At 44.5% G+C, this 21,337-nt stretch overlaps 2 protein-coding genes across 5 annotated transcripts in view; both read left to right on the top strand.

Annotated features, from left to right (window-relative positions):
• Positions 1 to 1,500: 1,500 nt before the first annotated feature.
• LOC139650476 (arginine and glutamate-rich protein 1) lies at positions 1,501 to 10,516 on the top strand. Its single transcript, XM_071527159.1, has 4 exons — positions 1,501 to 2,032; positions 3,936 to 4,161; positions 7,687 to 7,770; positions 8,757 to 10,516. Exons 1-4 carry the CDS (start codon positions 1,701 to 1,703, stop codon positions 8,919 to 8,921), a joined length of 807 nt encoding a protein of 268 aa, XP_071383260.1. The 5' UTR covers positions 1,501 to 1,700; the 3' UTR covers positions 8,922 to 10,516.
• Positions 10,517 to 15,522: 5,006 nt separating this feature from the next.
• efnb2a (ephrin-B2a) overlaps positions 15,523 to 21,337 on the top strand; it is a 28,237-nt gene continuing 22,422 nt past the window's right edge. For all 4 annotated transcript variants that reach the window (XM_071527166.1, XM_071527165.1, XM_071527163.1 and 1 more), the window contains exon 1: positions 15,523 to 15,725. In XM_071527166.1, coding sequence (XP_071383267.1) covers positions 15,613 to 15,725 — 113 coding nt within the window. In that variant the 5' untranslated portion in view covers positions 15,523 to 15,612. The remainder of the gene's footprint in view (positions 15,726 to 21,337) is intronic.

Raw genomic sequence — 21,337 nt, 5'->3', positions numbered from 1 at the left:
CGGACATAGGGGAAGATAATTATAGGTCATTACCACATTTTTCAGGGTTCAGATAGGGACAAAGAGTGAAATCGATGTAGATTTAAAATCCTGTCTTCTGCTTCCAGAGAAGGCAGCGGAGCAACACATGCAATTATCCATTACTGTCTCAATTCAGACTTCCAAGCTTCACTGTACTGTGTGCAACAGTTTGGGAGGTGAAGTATTTTGTGGTTAAAGAAAACTGGAAACCTAAAGTGACAGGCGACCGTGCCTTTTATTCTCTCCCAGAAAGAAACTCATTCATTGATTTGTTCGTTTAGAAGTCTATGAAGAAAAGACATTATGTGTCCTGTAAATGCTTGTCTTTTCATTTTAGTGTGGTAGAAATATATACAGTGTAAAGAGGCATAAAACCTGGATTTGATTTTGGGTGATTTGCATTGGAAAACAAAGAACTGTAAGTCGTATTCACTCAGCTGATGGTGTGTTTTATCTGTACCATGATGAAGGCAGAGGCTGAAACATGTTGGTAGTCTAGCCCAATAAATAGTTTCTTTCATTTGCAAGTGTGCAGTCTGCTACTTTTGGATTCAGCTGGACCGTTGACCTGCACCTTCCTTGGGTTGTCTGTTCTCAACCTTTCAATATTTTCAATACAAGTGTGCATTTTATTATCACACTTCGAAGAGAGCTATTTTTTTATAGCATTACTGGCTGAATCAAACTTCAAACCTCGCTTTGGCCCACTACAAGCCTTCAAGGACTTAAAGGAAAACACCTGTTGTATAACTGATTTGTGTTATTGAGTGGTAGGTGCTAGATAGGCCTATACTGCTGAGGAGGAGGTTGGCATACAGTGATCCCAGTAAATACAGTATTTAAGCTGAAAGGTGAGTAGGTTTTATATGCCCCAGAGAAACAATCGGGTATTCTCTGCATGTATCTACACCTCTGTAAATCTTGACCTCAGTACTGTAGAAACTAGTCCTGCCTCATTGCAGACAGGTGCATGGCACAATGTGACCATCATGCAGCAGTTAAAGAAGCTAGGAACTGACTGTACAGGTGCTGCAACACCTAACTTCATGCACATTTTTTTTTTGTTTGTTTGTTTTTTGATACCACACATGCCATTTTACAGACCTGTTTTCCAAAGCACCTTACAGTACTATTAGTGTATACAAGTTTAGCATGTGTGACCCCAGTGGAAGCCCTAACTCAGGCATAGGTAATATATTATTAACTCAGGCGGCATTAGTGCCATTCTCTACCCAGTGATGACAGCTAGACAGTCCCGCACAGTCAAATACACTGCTGATAAACTGCTTTCCAAATCGAGGAATCTCAAGAAAATCAAAGCAAGTTTGGTGTAAGAAGGGTGCAGGTGTGTGTATACCATGTATATCTGATTGTGCAGTTTATTCGCAAAATCCCGACGACTGCCGGAAAATGCCGAAAGCAGCGGTGTCTGCTGGGAAACTACAACCTGTCGACTAACCGCCATCTTTCTTTACCGCAAGTTAGCAGGGCAAAATAACAACCAGTTTCGAATGAATATATCTCAAATATACAATAATTTTAGCCACTCAACTTGACCAATTACTACAAATAACGAGTTATAAGAGGAGTCGGTGGGACCCAATTCCAGATATCGTACACACATCGGCCATAAGACATATTAGTTGTGTGTAAGCGCTCGACTTGTGGAGGTGGTCGACATGGGCCGCTCTCGGAGCCGCAGCTCGTCCCGGTCCAAACACTCCAAAAGCAGCAAGCACAGCAAGAAACGGAGTCGGTCTCGGTCACGATCCAGAGACAAGGAGAGGCCCAAGAAGCGATCCAAATCCCGGGAGTCAAAGAGGAATCGGCGCAGAGAGTCTCGCTCCCGTTCCCGGTCCACCACAGCCTCGTCCCGCAGAGAAAGAGCAGCCTCGCCGCCGGAGCGCATTGACATCTTCGGCAGGACGTTAAGCAAGAGGAATGCCCTGGACGAGAAGCAGAGGAAGGAGGAGGAGGAAAAGAAGGCTGAAATAGAAAGACAAAGGAAGATGTGAGTCTCTATTTGTGAGAGACTTAGTAGCAATAAATGTCCCTCTTGGACTGCAGTGTGTGCTAAGCTAACCTGCTAGGCTATTTAGCCCTATTTATGGTGGTAAGAGGGCTCCCTATGCTAGCAAGCTAATGCTAGCGAGCTAGCCATAGCATGCTAACGTTAGCCAGCCTGTCCAGGGCCCAGCGTTGCACACTGTGCAGATTACCCACGTCAGAACAGCAGGCTGCACCGCAGGCACCAGGTCACCTTTTCAACTGGTTGGCACTAACAGTGAAGTTAGGTAGCAAAGAAGATTTTAAGATAAAGGGTTTGGATCTTGGCTTAAGCTACATGATGGCGTGTAACTTAAACATAGTTGTTTTATGGGTGTGATCACTGAGTCTTTTTCAGGATGCCAGTTTGATATAACTAACTGCTGGAGGGAAGTCATCTATATTTACATATTTGTGGTTACATTCCCAGGTGGGAAAACAGGTTCATGAAAATTCACCTTGTCCCCCTTTATAATGCATGGAACAAAACATTAGAAATAAGTTGACCTTAATTCTTCCAGTGTTTATCATAATTTATTTATGTAAACCAGAGATCCATTGTTTACTTCCGTTACCCATGTCTATCCTTTCTGCACACTTACAGTATGCAAATTGGGCAAACATTAGCTTTTTCAGAAATCTATTCCCCCAAACATTTCAAGATGAATTTGCAACAAAAGCAGGTTCGGCTCCTGCAGCAGTAAAGGAAAGATGCTGCTTCAGCAGGTGCTCACAAAACTGCAAACCTGTCACCAATGCACGTCTTAAAACACTTCAGCGCTCGCCACACATAATCACCACGGCCCGTTCATTGTCTGCTGACAGGTGATATCTGTCGGACAGGGAAGTTGCTATTGTGGAGGTGTGTGTGGTAGCCAGAGGCACACAGACACCTGAGATCCTAGGCACTGTCCCACACCTGGCCTCCTGAGTGGCTCTTTTTTACTGCTTTGTAGCCACAGGGCCACTTAACCAGGCATACAAATGTAAATATCAAGACATAGACACTCGCTAGATAAGGAAGGACTCGGGCCTGGGTTGGGTACGGTCTCTGGTTTCCCAGTGGCTGACCAAATGAAATCAAATCTAGGGAGGGTGGGTTGTGTGTTTATAGTTATGCCAGAAGCGATGTGACAACACGACTCCCAACTCTTAATTGCTTCCTGTTCAGAATGCAGTTGAGAAAAAGGCAGAGTTTTAAAAGCATTCTGGATAGGTAAACAGGATGACAGGTGACCTCCACCTGCTTTAACCCTTCAGTCTGCTGCTGCACTGGACAGACTCACTGACTCCTGTATGGGTGGGCTGGTATACTAGTTGCACTATATACCACGCTGAAGCACACTAATGGTAGTGACACCACCTACAATTGTATTACTGCGAGTCTGTGACTGTGATTACTACATTGCTCATTCTACAAGCAAGTTTTCGGGCAAGAAAGTAGTGGCATGAAATATATACTGGCACATAATGGCTGACATATAACATGAAATACTATTTCTAACTTAAGCCTGGCCTGCTGTCTCTCTATTCTCTTGTCCTACTCTTCTGCAGCCATTAGTATTGAGAGATGAAAACCTATATTTAGGCTTGTGTTTGACAAGGTGGCCATTTTTCTTTTTTTGGCAATGCAGTGTTCTTTGGGCATTCTTATTTATTTTGGAGTTTTCTTGTTTCTTTCCCTTTCTCCCAGATTTCCTATCTTGTGTTTATGTCCACGGTATGACATCAAGCTACTGCTTTGATTTGCGCACACACAAATTTCTTCTGTGTTATATCATCTATCAATATATATCAATATATCCCTGATTTGTAATAAACCCTCCCTCTGTATCTCCTCTCCTCTTTTCTCCTGTCCGGTCCTCCAGCCGCCAGCAGGAGATCGAGGAGAAGCTGATCGAGGAGGAGACGGCGCGGCGCGTGGAGGAGCTGGTGGCCAAGCGGGTGGAGGAGGAGCTGGAGAAGCGGAAGGACGAGATAGAGCGGGAAGTGCTGCGGCGCGTCGAGGAGGCCAAGCGCATCATGGAGCGGCAGCTGCTGGAGGAGCTGGAGAGGCAGCGGCAGGCCGAGCTGTCCGCGCAGAAGGCCAGAGAGGTAACGCTCGGTCGTTTGGAACGCAGTCCCTCCCTATCTTCCCCTCCCCGCCTCCCTCCCGGTCACCCACTCCCACCGGTGCCCCTCCACTGGGCACGTGGGGTTGGTGGAGGACCCCCTTTACTTTCCAGAACCTAACCCAGCCATGGTACAAGTTTCACAGCAGGGAGGGTAGATGCAGAGCCTGGCAGTGGCCGTCCTGTAGGGGGAAAATTGTATTTTGTGGTAACAAAGTAGTAATTTGTGCGCACAACATGCTATTGTGTGAGCAGGAAATATAAGACTTGCACTTGAGTTGCATAAAAAATGTGTGAATCTATGTAAAATGTGCACACACAATAACTTAATAGACCCAGAGAAACCGCACTACTCTCATATCTGAGAATTGGTGTTGGAGAGCTTGTTGACCAATTAAGTGTTGTGAGCAGGTAATGCCTTGATAACTCAACTGTGTTTTTTACCTTAAGTAAAATTAAATTGATAAATCTATTCATTATTCCTTATAAAAAGCCTCATTCAACTAAACCTTTATTCTACAAAATATCAGCATAATTAACCTATCAATGCATTTAGTTTATGGCAAGTGAAAGTAATATGAAACTTCCTGAAGGAGTTAAATCGAGCACACGCTCTAAAACACGTGTGCACATTTTATTCACTTGGGAGCGTTTGAAAATGAGGGTACAAATGAACCAAAATTAGGGAACAGTGTGTATTTAGTGCCCATGCAATACCATCTTGTGCCCTTGATATAGTAAACTGTGGCCCGAAATACATATATTTTATTCTCCTGCGGCTACTCCCGGGCTCCGCAGTGAGAGGCTAGAAGTGCGGGTGTCGGGGGTTGCTAACAGCAGGGGCCTTGTTGAAATTGAAGAGGCAATTGAAGCTTGAAGGATGATTATTGCCGGTTTTATTCTTTGAGGTGGTTTTTGAACATGGCCACAGTTAATTTTGGCCTCTCGAGGGAATTTTCCAAATTGTCACAGACAGCAAACGATGGGGCTGGTGAGAGTTTTGCCATGGCCGAGTTAGAAAACTTAACTGACTTCATTCTTTTTCATCACTCTTTCCTGGTTCAGTTTGATCTTTTACTTTGATATTTGTAAGCATCTCTATTTATGTCTGTAATGAAGAGCTCTCTTTTCAAGATGACACCCTGTTTTTCAGTCCCCGTCTCTGTGTCCATCAATTGCCTTTTTTTAAATATTCCCATTAGCCGAAAATCGATTTTCCTTCAACAACTAGCCCAGCTCTCATTTGTCTCTCCAAGCTTGTCGATTTTATTTTACTTAGATTCCTAGTTGTATTTGTATCTGTGAAAAGGGCTAGCTGGCCTTTAGGTCAAGCTCTAGTTAGCAGCCCAAGCCTATAAGCACCTTGGGGTTCCTCACTAGAAGGCTGGTCCCTTTATCAAGGGGTTCTTCAGGGATCCTTCTCGGGCTCCCCCATGTTTGCTGGAAGCCCTTTTTACTTTCCTGCTTTTTTACTTTTTAGAGAGTAAAGGTAGACAGCTTTCTGAGGAACCCCTTGTCGTCCCTCCCCAGGCTTCATTAAGAAAAGGGGGTTTGTTTACACTACAGTAATAATGCATTGTGAATGAGAGGAGCAGCTAATGCCTAGTGACCCCGACTTGCACACGGAGCAGCCAGTGGCTCGGTACTAATGGGGTGAGAAATGTAGTCCCAGCGCGCCTCCTTTGCCTGCTTGGACTTATTCTGTCACCAGCCTCCTCCCTTCTGCCCTGTTGCTGCTAGTCAGCTCTTCTCTAAATCCTCCACTAGACATTGTTTACCAACAGGGTTTCCCAACAGGGGCGGCTTGGTAGCCTAGTGGTTAGCAAAACTGTCCTGTAACCAGAAGGTCACAGGTTCAATCCCTGCAGCTACCAATGCTGTGTCCATCAGCCTTGTAGTATTTAGCTGGATAAGCGTCAGCTAACCGACTAGGCACCACTCCAATCTTTCTCTTCGTAGGAGTTGTAGAAAGACCAATGGTCAAACTTAATGCCTCTATTCATCTGGCATTTAGATAAATAAAAAAATTTGATGTGTAGAAATATTAATCAAATCTGTTTGATTCACAGACAGTTTGACACTTTGTCCTGCACAGTTTTTCTTTACCATCCCTCTCCCTTTTCCCCTTAACAATCCTTGTTTTGAGAAGCTCCTATTAGATGGCATCCGCTCTGGGATTCATAACAATGACGGACCACCACATTTCCTGTTTCCTGTTTGACAAGGTTAACAATCTCTGGTCTAACCTTCTGTCTGTTAACCCTGATTATATATCTATTTTTCTAATATTTCTTTTATACAGTTGAAAACCTTTTTTTCCCCCCCAGAAAAACAAATGTACTCTGTTTTGTCCTCATCACTTGCTTCTCCTATAGGGGTGCTGCTTTTATATTGTTATTTACATATACATTATTTGTGTTTATTTTTTTTATTTTTTTTGTTTTTTTTTTGGACACACAACTTTGTGTTAACACCACCACCTTCCTAACAAGCATTTGACCTGAGCTGGCCTGCAGCCTCCCAGCTCGCCCATGACTTGTGTGCTGTACTGTAACTGTACCGCGGCCCGGCCCTCCCCCCAGCACACACAGACACCACTTTGTACTGTACTCTCCTTCACTCTGCTCTTGTCTCAGTGGGAACTGAGCGGCTGTAAAGAAAGGAAAAGGAAAAAAAAGAATGCGAGCTGGGGCTGCAGGCGCAGGCTAAGCAGTACAGAGATCAGAGTTATAAAGAGGAATGCCGCGGGCGCGGTATGGCGTATGGCAGAGTCCCCCCCTACCTACCTACCTACCTACCTACCTACCCACCCCAGGAGCGCTTCTCTGTCTCTGCAGGGGCCACACAGTCTGGACGAGACAGTAAATATTCAACCGTTTAATGCCGAATGCTTTCACCAGTTGTGTAGGTACACAGGCAAGGAAAATGCGTAGGTATACGTGCATTGGTGAGCCAAAACTATTCCCTCCTTTATTTGTATCCTTTTTTCTCTTGCTTATAATGATGTTAAGAAAAAAAAAAGAAGCAATTGTTTTTTCTTCTAGAATGTATTGTCTGTCATTTATATCTGTCTTCTATTTATGAGTGTGATGAGTGGGTTTCCCCCCTTTTGAAGTCCTTGTTTTAAATGTCTTTCATAATGATCCAGTGAAGGCCCTAGGTGTGGCTTAGCCATTCTTTATTTTTGTGGGAGGGTATTATCACCATTAGAGGGAGGAAAATAAAACAATAGCGGGTTCATTTTTTTCTCCCCCCATTCCTATATATTTTGTGCCCCCACTGTGTATTTTAAAAACAATTTGGGTTGACTGCAAAGTATGCCAAAGTGTGGTCATGTGCGAGAGAGGCTAAACAAACTTCTCTGTGGTGTAATGAAGTAGTTCTGTGTGCGAGTGTGTGCTAGCGGAAAGAGTGCGTGTGACAATTAGAGGGCAAGCGTGTGTATGTAAGGGTGCTGTGCGGCCGAAGCCTGTTCGTGCGCTAACATGGCACCGTGTCACCCGTCTAGGAGGAAGAAAAATCCAAGCGGGAGGAGCTGGAGAAAATCCTGGAGGAGAATAACCGCAAGATCGCCGACGCTCAGGCCAAGCTGGTACGCCCTGCTCTCTGCTCTCTGCTCTTATAAATACTGCCAGAAAAGCAAAAGATGTTTTTCTTTTCTTGTGAAACAGCGAAATGCAAGGATGACATTTTGTTTGCCTTTCTTTGGATACGGTTCTTTTTTTTTTTTTTGTCGAATTCATAACCCTCAAATTACCGTTTTTGTATGCCGCCCTGATCACATCCATAATGACTAGCGCCATTCATCCTTGTTTACGCAACATTGAACTGTAGTCAAAAATCCCGAGAGCCAATTATCCTTGTGTAACCGTATAACACAACGATGGGATTGTTTTCTTCCTTCCTCGATTCACTTCTCATGTTTGCGTCATATTCACATCCCACAAATTACTGGGTTTTTATTTTTTTGGGGGGGTTGAATTTGAACTTCACCTTGATCAAATCCAACGATACACAGTGCCGCTCATAACGTGCCAAATGAACTTTCAGTTATCCGAAATTGAAATGTATATCGGGCGAGTATGAAATTGACACACGTCATGTATGGTTTATGTGTTTTTAATCACAAATCTCTCTCTTCCGCTGATTGAGACCTCGAGGCTCGGTTCGACCGCACCACAACATGACCGAATCGCTTAATAGTCCTTTTGGCAAGGAACCGCCTCTATTGAGTGGCTCTGAATTGATGGTTATCAGCCGTGGTTAACAATCCAGTGGGGCTTTTTTTTCCTGCTGGCTGTTTAGGCTTAACTCTGACTCATGACTAATTTGTAAAGTAGTGTTTATTTGATTCAGGCTTGATTTGGACAAGATGAGGTTGTAGTAAACAACAGCACACAAAAAAAAGCAAACCGTATTGCTGTATCTTAAGGGGGGATAAAGAAAATGCTAGCAATTTGTGGGCACTTGGCTTGAGGGAGATGGGTGTCTGTCCTTATCTAACCCTGCTGTTTTTTGCTGCGCGCCTGTGTGTGTGTGTGTGTGTGTGTGTGTGTTTTTGTGTGCGTTTTCCGTCAGGCCGAGGAGCAGTTGCGTATTGTGGAGGAGCAGAGAAAGATTCACGAGGAGCGCATGAAGCTGGAGCAGGACCGTCAGAGGCAGCAGAAGGAGGAGCAGAAAATCATCCTCGGCAAGGGCAAGTCCAGGCCCAAGCTCTCCTTCTCGCTCAAGGCCACCGAATGAGAGACTGGACCCCTTCGTCCACGCGCCCTCGCCCCATCCAGCTCTCCCGCCCCGCCATTCCACTCCTCCTCCTCCTCCTCCTCCTCCTCCTCCTCTCTGGAACGCTCGCTTCGTTTTTGGAAGTGCCGAAGGAAGGCCGAGGGGAAGGGCAAACCCCGGTGTGTCAACTCGCTCGTCGCTTTGGGCCCCCCCCCGCCCCCTCCCCCCCCATCCTCATCGACACACCTTCCCCCGGTCCCGGCCTCGGAGAGGAGGCGCCTCTTCGCCCTCGGAGGACCGGACTGCCTCCCCCCCACCATCCCTCCCCTCCCCCTACCGCACAGATGACTCTAGTTTGTGCTTTCTTTTTTTTTTCGGTTTTATTTTAATTTTTAAGGAACTTGAACTTTTTGGTGTAGAATGCTATTACTTGTCCCTCACCCCATAGGTCTTAACTCTGGTCTAACAGCGAGCGCCTGTCCGCCCGCGCTCCTCTTAACTTCTCTTCGCAGCCAGCAAAGCTAGGATGACAGTACGTAATCTGGAATATGTGTGACTGTGTCCAGTTCAGCTTCACTTAAAACCTCATGTGCAGCTTGGGAGTTGGCCTGTGGTTTTCCTGCCGTGGCTGTTTTTAAATATATATATAAAAAAAAAAAAAAAATCGGACTCATCGTTCGCAGCCGACACAGGGGCAAGCAAATCACAACTCAGCCCTTTAAAAGCACACAGTCACCTCCCGTCCAGACGACAGGTTTCCCTCCTCCCTCTTCCCATCTGCGCCATACACATATCCAGCTCCTTCCATCCACTTCCGCTCTGCTCCGTCTGCCACACACACATATATATTTTTTTTTCCCCCAAATGACATTTCAACATTTTCTGAACCTCAACATTTGAGCGTTACGTTGCCGCGGCGCAGGTGAACCCAGGCTCGAGTCCCAAACTGCCACATGACTGAGCCGCGAAAACCGGCGGGCCCCGCAACAGGATACGTGTCCCGTCTGCGATAACGGTGGGGGGGGGGCCCCGCGGGTAACGGAGGAGAGGGGACATTTCCTGTATGATGTAATGTTATTAGCCTTTGCTGTGATGTGCTGTCCCACCCCCTGCCCCCCCTGTCCCTCTCCCCCCCCCCCCTCAGTCAAGAGTGTGTTATGAAATGAGTCCTCACTCAGAAAAAGAAACATATGTCACAGTTAACGGTATATTTGAGCATTGTTTTATCGAACTCTTTTGGGGAAAAAGTCTCTTGGATGAATTGTACAAAACGCCCGACTATACAATCCACGTTCTGTCCCTTTTTGGTTTTTGTTGTAGTAAATTAACTTGGCAACGTGCCTCAGTTGATAACTCAATTCGTAGAGGATGGACAAGTTCAGGTAAGATGAGCAGCACAGGTTTGAGGTCAGCAGAGTGTGTGTGTTTAGTGGTGAGCGAATGTATGTATGCGTGTGTGTGTGTGTGTGTGTGGTTCAGACTGACAGGCTGACCTCAGGTGGGTATACAGATTTTTTTTTTTTGTTTTGTTTTGAGATTTTGAATTTGTCTTGTAATTTTCCCCCAATTGTCAAGGGACTGAACAATTCACCAATAAATCCATTGAATGCGCTCCACTGACTTGTGTTTGTGTGACTGATGCCGACTCTTTTAATTTGTTGATTAGATCTGAGCTAAATGAATAAAATCAAGGATGCAGTGGAGGGTAAACCCACCTGAACTCAGTTTGCCCTGCATTTAATTTGGAGAAAAGGGTTTATACCTTTTTGCTCTGGCATAAATCTTACTGAGGCACACTCTTAGTATCTACCATAGTAAACGACGGCTTATCAAACTTTATAATTATATGAAGAAAGGGGTTTTAAAGAGAAAACTGCATAAATCAACTTAAAAATAATATACGGAAAATAAAATGTATTTGTTTATAAAAAGCAGTTGTGATCGTCACCAACTGGAGATGATGGTTTACCCACCTTGTTATTTCCCACTGCATCAGCTGGATACAATGAAAAAAGAAATAGTTTGCTGAAAGGCCATTAATTCAAGATGAAGGATATCACTCTTCAATCAGTCACTTTAAACAAGAAATAATTTGACCTGGTCAGTGATATGGCCTGTGACAAATTTTAATGGCATTACTGGCAACATCTCGGATTTTTGTCAACGGGTTATTACACATTACAATCCATTATCTGGCCTTGAGTCATGCGGGTCCTATCTATCAATGTCAAGTTAACAAAATGCCCTGTAATAACAATCGCCTAATTTGTTGGCAACCCCGGCTCGAGACCTCTGCGGCGGCTGGTGTGTTTCCAGGACTTTTCCAGGGAAGGTTGATGTGAGAAGGATTTGGAAATCACTGCAAACCGACCGTGAAGAAGTGCGCGCGCCCTCATTGAACTCCCATTCAGAGTCATTGGAGTTTGGGTGAAAGTTGATGACAAGTTGAACAGTCCTTTTCTTCAAGTTCCCCTCACCAGATACGGCGGGTACAAGTAGGGTACAAGTGGAGCAAATGACTGACAAAATATTAGTATTTGATGAATAATTAAACGCAGGTCACCAGACTAACTTGCACAGACGCACACGGATTAAAGGGAACACTGATCCTGAATGTCCCTTCTCATGTGACTTCTTACAGGCCCAAATACATTTCTGACATGTTTTACTTGATCTTTCCTCTCTGTCATAATGCCAAAAACTACAGGATCACATTTTGGACTCGCTCAGGCTTAACGTATGGCGAGTGCGCACACCTCTCCAAACCCAACTGACGCGCATGTTAGTCTTCCCAAAGTTAGTTTTTGCAGGACAGCTCAACCTATAGCGCACACCGGCAGAGTCTATCGCCTAAATAATCAATGATCTGAGGTGAGGTGAAGTGTGAAGTCCCCGGGGGCCCCGTGCGTCCTGCAGGACACACACCAACTGAATAAACAGGTCGCACTCGGCCTGTGTGTCCCCGTCCCGCTGGTTCGAGTCGCTTTCAAGTCCCTTTCAGCCGTGTAATTAAAACCAGGAGGAATTTAGTGGGTGAAAATATTATTTTTTGACGCATTTTTCCCAGTCCGGTTTAAAAAAAAAAAAAAGTAAGTTGGATAAAAAAAATCTATATGTAATTAGCCATTTTTTCTCTCTTTTTCTTTTTTTTTAATCAAAAATAATGCAATGGAGAAAATTCATTTGGCAGCAGGCTGAGCTTAAAATGTAGTTGGAGCAGTAATAGGCTAATAAATAATACTAATAATAAAAATACAATAAAAAATGTATTTAAGTTATATTTTAATTACTTTCCTAATGTAATCTATAGCATACTTTAACTTTTAGCAATAAGTTTTGCCATTTAATTTAATTGAATTCCATCAGCAAAGGCGATATTATCAGGAGAATTTCCACTTGATTACTTTTGTTTATTTTTTAACATCAGGGAACAACGGCAACAATGGATAAAGCCCCGTCCAAACTGCTTTGTATCCTGTTTGAAAGTGTCAAAGTAAGATTCACAGACCGACGTTGGAGTGCGTGGGTGCGTGTGTGAGACTGAGTGTGTGTGTGTGTGTGTATTTCCCAGTTCTCTGTCAGCCTGGCTGATATTCAGGAAAGACGCTCTAAAGCAATCATTACCCGACGGGTTCGGTCTTATTTTAGCCACGCAGAGGGAGAGAGGGGATATTTTTAAAAATAAAGAAACTCGCCGCTTCCTCTGTTGTTATGCTGACACTTCCCTTACGAAAAAGAGTCCTATAATCATTTTAAATAATTTTTTACAAGCATGAAATATCACAGCAAAACTTTAAGTCCCTATATGAAATTATAAGGATATTATAAGAATATTATAGTGATACTAAAGGAGATAAAAAAAATAGGCCTACCATAAGGTCACTATAAACTCACTATTGAATACCACAGACACACTTTAAGTCCCTAAAGGAATATTACAGGCATATTATAGAAATATTATAGTCCAAGTGATACTATTGGAGTAAATTGGAAAAAAAAAACATAAAGTACAGTTAGACATTTATAAAGTAATTATTGAACACCACAGACACACTTTAAGTCCCTATAGGAATATTATAGTGACACCACAGGAGATAAAAATACCACCAGGCACGAAAAGATCAATATAAACACAGTATAGGGACCTATGAGTAACACAGACGCACTTTAAATCCCGGAAGGAAAATTATAGGAATATTATGGTGATGCAGTAGGTGATAAGAATATCTCAAAGTATGATAAAGTCACTGTAAACTCACTACCGAGTGTCACAGACACTTTTTAAGTCCCTATAGAACTATTACAGGAATATTATAGTGATTTTTCGCTCTATTTCTTCCCATTGTGCGCCGCTTAATGTGACTAAAACACTCCTAAACATTTAGAGAAACTTTGTGCGCAAGTTTGACTCTGCCAGAGCCGCACGTCTGCCCGTCTTGTTAATCTAATATCTCTGTTGTTCCTTTAACCCTTCTTTTCAGTTGAACTACTCTAATGTCCAGCTGCAATAAACATCCAGTCGGTGTCGGACCTGCTGCCACTCTGTCTGTTTATTCCAAGAGGAAGGAGAGAAGTTGGGATCCCCACATTTCGCTGCACTCCTCAATTACCTCCCCGGTGTTATATCAGCCTGATTATCAGCTAAACAAACAGCCACAATCCACAGCGGCTGCCTGAACTGCGCCCTGATTGAATTAAGCAGTTAAAAAGTGTCAAAACTTCACACGTTTCTTTGAGGAGTTGTAATCTGCAGCCGTCAGAAGTGTGTGTGAGCCGCGGTGGCTCGTCAAATTAGAGGCCATTGACTAAAATCCTGCGTTTTCAGTGAGTGTAAATGTATGCAATTTCAATTATAAAGCAACTTTTATCTGTGGATAGGTTAAAATAATGTTTTAACAGTGCGAGGGGCAATAATGGGTATCATAATTAAAATAATTATAGGTTTATGATAATATAGGATATAATAATGACAAAATAATCAAAAATCAATAATTATTATGACAAGAATAACCTGATGTTTTTACCTCTACAAAGTTTTCCTTTCTATTTAGTTCCGTGATAAGAAACAAAACCTTTTGTTCCCCAGTAATAGGCTTTGTTGTTGTGATTTTATGCTTTATGTTGATATGAAACTGGATCTGAAAATAAAACATATTCGATTGTTTCAACTTTTCTCATCTGTCTCCATGCCGTGGTTTTTCCGCTAGTGGGCGCTGTTGCCTTTTGGAAAAACTTGAAGTGCTCTATGGCAGTCAATGGAGAGGCATCCAGCACTGTCTGAATATACATATATATATATTTATTTATATAGGCCTTATGGGACCAAATGTTTTCTCATCGTTTTCATTATGGGACTGTCCATAGAAACCATAAACACGCGAGAAGTGCGTGTTATTCGCTGTATGAGAGCTATAATGCCTTTATAGGGAATAAAACACATTTAATCTATATGGCTTCCCGCTGGATAAATTGACTCTAGTCTGTTCAATTAACCTTGTATCATTTTTTTAGAGGTAACAAGACACGTAATTCTTATTATCACCAATACTTATTTTTTATTTTATTGCCAGTAGCCTAAATTAGGGTATCATAGACCTTTAATTATTTGTTATATGTTTGTATTATTTTTAAAAATTTTATTATTATTCAGTAATGACACTGTTGTTATCGTACTATTTTAACACATAAATAAATAAAAGTGACATTTGCTGTAGTTGAAGTCAGCGGCCTCTGATTCACCCGCTCACCTAATGACAAAAGTGGGATTCAATCGCATTTTCCACATTTCGCTCAGCAGTAGTAACCGTGCCGAACTAGTTGCCCGCTTTTGACTGACAGGAGCATTCCTATTGACTTCCACGCCGAGGGACCAATCAGGGGCGGCGCGGGGCGGGGCCTGGGCAAAACCAGCTCTACCAAATATTCCCAGTCGCGGTTCCTTGCAGTTACTTTCCATCCAGGCTCGGAGCAGCGCTGAAGCATCATCCCTATGTTGTGTGCTGGCGCTCTGGACGGATCTGCAGGATTCAGCCGCAGCAGTCGCTTTGCGTCGGGAAAAGGGGACCTCTAGTATGAGAACTTCCATTCCAGCTCGTTTGGTTTCCTTCATTCTCATATTTGATCATTTTATTAATTTTGCTCATCCGACCTCATTGTCTCCCCCTTCTCATTTTTCTACTACTGTCATCCACAGTTTGTTGCTCACCACCACCAGCACCAGCTGAAAGGGGAATATCTCACCATTCCAACACCAACCATCAGTATCTTTCTCTCTGCTGCTGTTGCTGCTGTTGCTGCTACTTTGGATTGCTACCTGCATTGCTGGACTATAACGCAGGGGGATTTATATTTGTATTGATTTATATGTGCCGCCCGGTCCACAGTGGACACCGCCACCTTTTCTCTCTGAGGGATGTATTACACCCGGTGAAGTCTGCGCTCTGAATCGGGGGAGAATACTAACGCACTCTCCGTTGAATGAACTACTGCCGTGCGCCTTTGGTTTTGGAGCAGGTCTCTCGTCTGGAGATGCTCTAATACATCTGGTCGGGGTTTTGTGGTAACCGTGCGTATCCCCACTGGATCGGGATATAGGCGAAGAAATTGTCGTGGTCTCGTTCTTCCCTTTTTTTTTTTTTTTTTTTTTTTTTTTTTCTTGGACATACATCGTTATTTTGAGACGGATTGTGCACCTACCCCGGAGGCGGTAACCATGGGGGACTCGATGTGGAGATATTATTTTGGAGTTTTGTTTATTGCCTGCAAGGTGGACTTGTCCCGGGCGCTCATCCTGGAGTCCATCTACTGGAACACAACAAATACCAAGTAAGTGCAGCTCCAGTCGCGCTCATTATTGGCCCCCGTAGGTGCCGTTCTCCCGTATGGAGAGGACGTCACGCAAGACTCCATTCAAAAAATCTGGCAGTTTAATGTTGCCGTGCTTACTGACAAGGGTATATGCGTAGTAGGATATGACTTAAGCCCTTATATGAATCGTCAGAAATCACTCTTCAATTCGGCATACATCCAATACACCAACCTGCGCTCATTCCATTGTAATTTCAACTTTTATAAAAGCTTCGCCTCTTATTCTCACAGTCTTCTTCCAGCATAATTCACCGTGGCGGCTGGTAGCGAGCAGTTAGAATCGATTCTAAAATTTAAGATTTTATTGAAATAAAGCGCTGCTTGGTGGTTCATCTGTATGCCGAATGTACCAGAAGACCCTAACGACTCGTTAAGATCCTAAGTCATGTTGCACCCAATATGTATTTTGCCGAGCAGGCAAGGAAACCTTTACCTGCCAGACTTTTTGAATGGAGTTTGGTTATGTTCTTCCCACACGGGAGAACGGCACGTATCGGGGCTTTACTCATTACCAGACAGGATAATATGCCCAACGTGATGAAGCCATCTAACCCGCCCAAAATCTCGGGATAGATATATTGTATTTAGCTCTTGTCTTATGGTTTTACTGCCTAACCGATAGATTTACGGTTTGTGCCGTGTCACCGTTGGAGACAATTTACGCGCAGTGGACGGCGAGGGCCCGGTCGGCAGTGCGTTATGGTGGCAGCCTAGGCTACAGCAGACAAAACCTCCTCTGAAGGAAACAGCTCAGTAGTTTGTATAATTAATCGGTTAATTATTATTTATTGGCATTTTTTTTCTTTTTTGCGTGGGCGGGATATATTTGACTCGTTTCGCCTCTGCATTGATGTTAGAAGCAAAATGACTTATGAAATTAATTTTACGCTCCACTTCCTCGGTCAATAATAAGTTTGGCTAGGCATAACATGAATCATATTTGAGTCTAATAGGTCCAAAACAATTAAAAAAAGAAACTATAGCAGACCTTTGAAGCTGCATCCGACTCATTAGCAGGCCCATTTATTTCCTCGCTGATGTTTGTGTAGGGCCAAATGTTGGATGTTATTTTTTACCTTCCATAATGAAGATAATATTAATGAGATGAATTAGTCCCGTTTGGCGAGAAATGAATCCGAGTTGTGCTGACATGGCGAGGTGAAGCTTCCCTCAGCCGGTGGGACACCCCACGGGCCTCGGCTCGTACAGGCTGCTTTGGTATCCAACATTTAGAGAGAAATGGAGGCAACCATGACGCCGTAGAGCATGGAGTTACAGGAATAAATAATTAAAAAACGGAATAATGGCCAAAATACTGAATGAATTAGAGTGGAAATATGGTTGGAGAGATGAAAACTTTTAATAGGTCGGCGTGCGTCACCCCTTTTCAACCCCTGTCTCATTTTCAACCATCTCTATTCTGTCAGAAGACTCAATGTCGCCCTTCATAACATTAACCATAGGAGCTGAATTATCATGCATTCAGACGAGGGATTTCAGGGGGTCCCAGACAGTGATGTAGCGGTGAATAATACAGTGGATCAGCTATGACCTCCAGTCGGTGAACCACCAATAGGCCATGTAAGAAAAACAATCGTATGAAACCATTAATTCATGTTTTCTCTCCCTGTATTGTATCTCCTAAACCAGTCAGATGTGATGTAGACTATAAATTCACCTCCTATATATTTTTGCCAGCCCAAAAAAGGCGGTTAGACTCTATTCTGCAAATATAAAGGTGGGTGAACCGGGCTTCGCTGGGTTCCTCCTCCACTAGCTTCACCCCCGGTCTCAGCCCGGCGGGGGGCGCCTCTCTTTGTGCCCGTTTCGTCACGGCCAAACTCCAACTCGCTTAATAATTCAGCTTTTGGCTCCAATTCAGCCTAAAGCCCCCCTCTCTCTCTCTCTCTCTCTCTCTCTCTCTCTCTCTCTCTGCTTTTTCCGAGGTTCTCTTCCAACGCTGCAGCAAATAAACGCAGAACAACATTACAGTGGAGACGCTATCATGGTCTAACAGGTGTCCGTGGTTGCTCGGTCCTGCAGGCCTTAACTGTTGGGAATGAACCCCCCCCCCCCCCCCCCCCCCCCATTAGGTTACAGTTGTGCGTTTAACATGTGCGTGCGTAATCGTGCGCGCCACGTCGTTTTTGTGCCATTTATTTCAGGAGATACAGAGAGAGGTTATGCTGTGCTGGCAGCGGGACTGCGCTCTGCTGTCTGCTGCTGTATCCACGTACTCCTCGGCCTTTACAGCCTCCTGACTGCCACAACCATCTGTGACCCGACGCGTCAGTATCCAGGCTACGGCAAATGACTTATCAAGTACACATACTGGCACACTACGCAATTTAGAAACAGAATGAAACGTATATTTACACAGTTGAATCTCGGTTGAAAGGAGTTTGTTTCACTTTCAGGCCCGTGTTACAGCCGAAATCGCATTGGGAGCAGAGATGTAGGCTAGTCAGTTGTTTTGTATGTTGGCCGCCGCGTTTACTGTGGCCGTTTGATCACCATTTGGCACATAGACGCGCAAGGGTGACAAGAAAACAGCCACCAAACTGGTTTTAGCGAGAAAACATTTGGTCGCATCTGATGTGCAGAGAGAGTTCAGTCTGAAGTCAACACATGGCGACACCAATGGACTGCAATGAATAGTTTTAAATTAAGAATCTTGTAATATCATGATATAAACAGTCAATGCTAGGTAGGACATATTGCATTTTTCTTCCTAGTTTGAGTTTAAGCCTGCTTTCTATATCCAGATCACCCAACAAGTCATTTTGGGCTTTTCTCATTGAGCCAGAAAAACGGAACCTTCCTCATTTGGAGCAACAACTGCCGCCTTTCACATGAGTATGTCATTTAACTTGGCGTGTCACTGTTGATTTTGAAAAGGAGCAAAAAATGCAGTCCACCCTCGGAGCAAGTATAGGCCTCGGGCTGCCACAAATGCAGCGGGCATTCCGCGGAATTAGCGTGTGCGCGCATTCTTCGCGTTCTGTCTGGGTGAGGAGTTCAGAGGTAAAAGGCCACGGCTGATATTATTGTGTGACCAGACACCTTTTTGAGTGAATTGCCTTTTGTAGCTTGGCTCTTTATGGAGCTGACAGAGACACAACGCTAAAAAGAAAAAAGAAAAAAAAAACACACTCAGCTTGTAGTTCAAACACTTTCACAAACACTGACCAGTCCCATGGCTGAAATTGCACTTATTTCCTACATGTGAATTGTTAATTTAGCAAAATTGGCTCACACACTGAATATTCAAAATGAAGTTCACTAATGAGGTGAATCCAGGTAAAAGCCATTATCCCTTATTGATTTCCCTTATTAAATCTACACCAAGCACAAAGGAGGAGATGTAGATAAAGAGAAGCAGACAAGTTAGAGAAGGATTTTGAAGATTTGAGACAACTGAGATGTGGATTGAGCAAAAAAAGGGGCTACAACTCAACATTTGTGTGTAATAACCTTTCTGTGGCGGACTGAGTCGAATAAACGACACCCGAACCTTTATCCCTTTAGTTTGGTGAAAGGCCTCATGCCTATATGTCAATTATCCCTCCTCAGCAGAAGAGAAACCCAATGCATGAATATCTTTATTCCGGGAGTTGGGCAATATGCTCAGCAGACCGACCTCTCCCTGCCTCTGCGTCTCTCTTTTAGTTTGCGTTAGTCCTCCTCTTTGACTATTCAGGGAGGATGAATGTTAGAAATGTGAAGGCTCCAGGCCAGTCTAATGCCTTTGTGTGTAGGCTGGGGGAGAGGATAAAGAAACAGCTAGGCTCCCCTGTGTGTGTGTGTGTGTGTGTGTATGTGTGGTGTGTGTGTGTGTGTGTGTGTGTGTGTGTATGCATCTACAAGCTGGTAAAAAAAAAACAACAAAAAAAAACACACCCTCCCTCCACAGGGCCTACGGCTATGTCGATTAAACCTCATTGTTGTTTGCGCTTTACTACTTTACTGCCCTTATGCATGAACCTCTGCAAAAAAAAAAAAAAAAAAGAAAGACTGACCCCCCTCCATATCTCCCACCCCTATCACCCCCCCCCCCCACACACACACACACACACACACACACACCTCCTTCCTCTGGTAATCCATTTTGTAGTTGGGAGGGAGAAACAAAAGAGAGGCCTGCTCTACATGGTTTATGTAAAAGGAGCGCTCCCTCTCCTCCACTGCAGTTCATTAAGAGATTACATAGAAACCCAAAGGCCCTTTGTGACCAGGCAGCGACGGGGGCACCTCCATGGGTCCTTTTGTGAATGGGGCGGGGGTGGGGGGGGGGTGGATGATAGAGGGATAGAGAGACAGAGAGAGAGAGGGAGGGAGGGAGCATAGAGATGCAGATCCATCATGAATGACTGACGAGGCCCGATGCTGAATGCTGTAACGCTGCCCTCCCTCTTCCTCTTTCTCCTCCTCCCATCCATCCATCTATCTATCCTTCCTCTCCCCCTGTCTCTCTGAAGCCCCCTTTTCTTTCTTTCTTTCTTTCTTTCTTTCTTTCTTTCTTTCTTTCTGTCAGCGCCGGGAGAGAAGATCCCTTGTTTTAATTTAGCTACATCTTGACCGGCGGCGAGCGAGCGAGGGCGAGGGGCAGAGCAGAAGACTCGCCGAGGCAAAATGGAGGGAGAGAGAACGAGGGAAAGAGAGAGAGAGAGGGAAGGAGAGGGAGAGAGAGAGAGGGATTGAGGGGAAAAGTTAAATCCTGCCATGTCGGACACAGTGTTCAGAGTAGAAGGGTTATGGGGGTTGACGTGGCGCTTTTTTTTTTTTTTTTTTTCACGATTACTGCCAAGAGAAAAGTTGATGATTAAGATTGTGTTTTACGAAGAATAGGGAGGGAGGAAGAGAATAGGGAAAAGCTGCAGAAATGAAACGGAGAGAGAGAGAGGGAGAGAAGAAAGCGCGCCCGGGCCCCTTGGGGGGCGAGGGGGGTAATTACGTCTCGGCCCGCTAAGATCACATAGGCCTGGATTACTGGATGAAAGGTAGGGCCGAAGGCAGAGAGAGGGAGAGAGAGGGAGAGAGAGAGAGAGAGAGAGAGAGGGGGGATAGGGTGACAGTCGGCAGTGGAGGGATAAAGACCCCTGTCCCCTCGGCCGACAGAGGGCGAAAAGCCGGGGCGCTGCAAAGCATTGTGGGTGGATTAACCCTCGCCGTGCCGCGGCCCGGCCTCTTTGTCCGCATCCCCCCACACATCGCTGCAGCCGGGATTGAAAGGCGAACAGTTGCTGTGATCTACCGGCCCTTCCTAAATATTACAACCCCTCCCTTCTCTTTTTTTTCCACTTTGTTTTCTCATAACTTCAGAGCGGAGGGGGGATTCGGACGGGGATTACGCCACCCGGGCCACCGCCACTGTGACTGTGTTCTGTCCCCGGGACGGGCCACACAAATAGCAATAAGGGCAGAGAGAGAGAGAGGGGGGGGCGGGGGGGAGAGAGAGGAATGATGGGGGTTAGAAAATAGAGATGTGCGACAGCGACAGGAGGATGCAGGGATTTGATAGAAGAGAGAGGGAGAGAGAAGAGGGAATAGAGGGAGGCCGAGAGGGGAAG

The sequence above is a fragment of the Centroberyx affinis genome, unplaced genomic scaffold, assembly GCF_046629955.1.
Source record: "Centroberyx affinis isolate AG114_WGS23_722 - 3 ecotype Tasmania unplaced genomic scaffold, CSIRO-AGI_Caff_v1 ptg001495l_1, whole genome shotgun sequence".
In the NCBI taxonomy this organism is placed as follows: domain Eukaryota; kingdom Metazoa; phylum Chordata; class Actinopteri; order Beryciformes; family Berycidae; genus Centroberyx; species Centroberyx affinis.
The sequence above is the reverse complement of the archived record's forward strand: the minus strand, read 5'-3'. Positions and strand labels throughout refer to the sequence as shown.